Raw genomic sequence first — 1912 nt, 5'->3', positions numbered from 1 at the left:
TCCTCCTTGAAAGGCTTCAAGGCTCGGAGGCCTTCGATGGACCAAGCATCCCGCTCTGCAGACCTGAGCCCGGAGCCTAGCTCCGACCTGCAGAGTCAGACCGGTCTTTCTCCAGGGACCAGGTCCGAAAGGCCTGGGTCGCCGCAAGCGGAAGTTCACAAGCTTACGTCCAGTTTGCGAGCGGAAGCGACTATTCTACAGCCTGAGCCCGAGAGCCGTAAGCACGACTGTGATTACCGTAAAGCACGACTGTGATTACCGTAAAGCACGACGGTAAGCGCCGTAAAGCATGATGCCGAGCGCCATAAAGCACGACGACGAGCGCCGTAAAGCAAGATGGCCCGCTTGCTCGGACCGACAGTATTCTAGCATTTCCCTAGTGAGGTGGGGAGGATCGGTCTCCATGACCCACCACGGATTTGTTCAGAGCCACACACGTATGCAGGCTTTTCTCTCAGCTCTGGTGCAGGATGAACGGGGATAACGAAAGGCGACTCTGCACATAGCGTGGCGCCATCTTGTACGGACGCCGATAGCTCGGCCGCGGGGGCCTGCGGACTCGGCGGAGCTTTCAGACAACTGGGGCGGGACGGCGCTGGTGCGGGATGTCGTGTTTCCGTTTCCTTCCCGCCTGGGCGTCTTTTGGTTGGATCGCCTTGTTGCGGAGAGGGAGGGGGAGGATTGTTTGCTGCCCAGAAGCTCGGCGCACAGAAAGGTAAACTGAGGTAAAGCCTTGCAGGGGGTTTTGCTCGTGGCCATCGGGATGGCTGGGGTTGGGACCTTGGGGCTGCAGAAGACCGGGGGGTAGGAGGCCGGAGGCTCGGACTGTCTGCGGTGGTGCTGGGGAGGCGAGGCTGGGTGCTACCCGAATCGCAAAGCCCGGGGTGACGGCCGGAGAAGGTGTGGAGGACAGCGGGGCTCAGGTGGACGTCTGGAACGCGCTGCTGGGGAGGGTGGGCGAGAGCAGCTGGGACAGGGCAGGTCAGATCTAAGGTCCTTGGGGGGGCGGGTCTGGACACGAGTGTGGGGGCTGCTGTGTGGACACTGGGGTTGGGGACACTGGGGTTGGGGCTGCTGTGTGGATCCTGGGGTGTGGACACTGGGGTTGGGGGCTGCAGTGTCACCACTGAGATTGGGGACAACTGTGTGGTCACTGGGGCTTGGGGCTGTTGTGTGGACACGGGTTGGGGACTGCTGCAGTGTTCTTGGGAGTGTCAGGTGGGCTTGGACTGCTGGCTGAGGTTCTGATGCTGACCTGGCTAACTTGGCCTTATTTCTGCTGTCGCTCTGCAGACGCTCATCTCCAGCCCTGCTCCAACCGAGGACCCAGCTTCGCTGTACCTGCCCCACAGCCTGGGGCGCCTGTCCCTCTCTCCCGGATGGTGCCCCTGCCTGCAGGCCTCAGTCCAAGATCCAGGCCCCCTTTGCTCCTGGTGCCCTGTGGACTCCCTGTGCTAGGGTGGGAGGAACATCCATACAGACAAGGCTTGAGCTCCAGGACCAGCCCTTTGGAGCCTAGCCTCTGACCCTCTGTGAGGTCTGTCCCGTCCCCTTTCTGTGCCTGGTGAAGAGAAGCCTTTCGCTGACATCCACAGCCCGGAAGCCTCAAGCTGGGGCCCTTGTCCCAGCATGCCAGTCCTCCCTTGTGTATAGGGCTCTGCCCCCTCCCAGCCAGCATGGCTGATTTCAGGAAGGCTCCAGGAGGCCGGGAGACTCCCCAGGGGGAACTGCGGCCTGAGGTGGTGGAGGATGAAGTCCCCAGGAGCCCAGCCACAGAGGAGCCTGGAGGAGGTGGCAGCAACAGTGAGACCAAGCTGTCCCCACGAGAGGAGGAAGAGCTGGATCCCAGAATACAGGTGAGAAGCTGGGGTGGGGGGGCAGCGGGAGAGGGGGGAGAAGGGAGTGGAGGGGG

The 1912-nt window shown here is 62.2% G+C and overlaps 1 protein-coding gene across 2 annotated transcripts in view; it reads left to right on the top strand.

The window, feature by feature from the left end:
* The first annotated feature begins 444 nt into the window (after positions 1-444).
* Sh3bp5l (SH3 binding domain protein 5 like) overlaps positions 445-1912 on the top strand; it is a 16657-nt gene continuing 15189 nt past the window's right edge. Inside the window, exons 1-2 of one of the 2 annotated variants that reach the window (XM_008844537.3) lie at positions 445-715; positions 1294-1856. In XM_008844537.3, the coding sequence (XP_008842759.1) occupies positions 1677-1856 (180 nt within the window). In that variant the 5' untranslated portion in view covers positions 445-715; positions 1294-1676. Of the gene's footprint in view, positions 726-1293; positions 1857-1912 lie in introns of both variants that reach the window. The other variant, XM_008844528.3, reaches the window with a different exon arrangement.

The sequence above is a fragment of the Nannospalax galili genome, unplaced genomic scaffold (genome assembly GCF_000622305.1).
Source record: "Nannospalax galili isolate Female #2095 unplaced genomic scaffold, S.galili_v1.0 scaffold1012, whole genome shotgun sequence".
NCBI lineage: Eukaryota > Metazoa > Chordata > Mammalia > Rodentia > Spalacidae > Nannospalax > Nannospalax galili.
The sequence above is the reverse complement of the archived record's forward strand: the minus strand, read 5'-3'. Positions and strand labels throughout refer to the sequence as shown.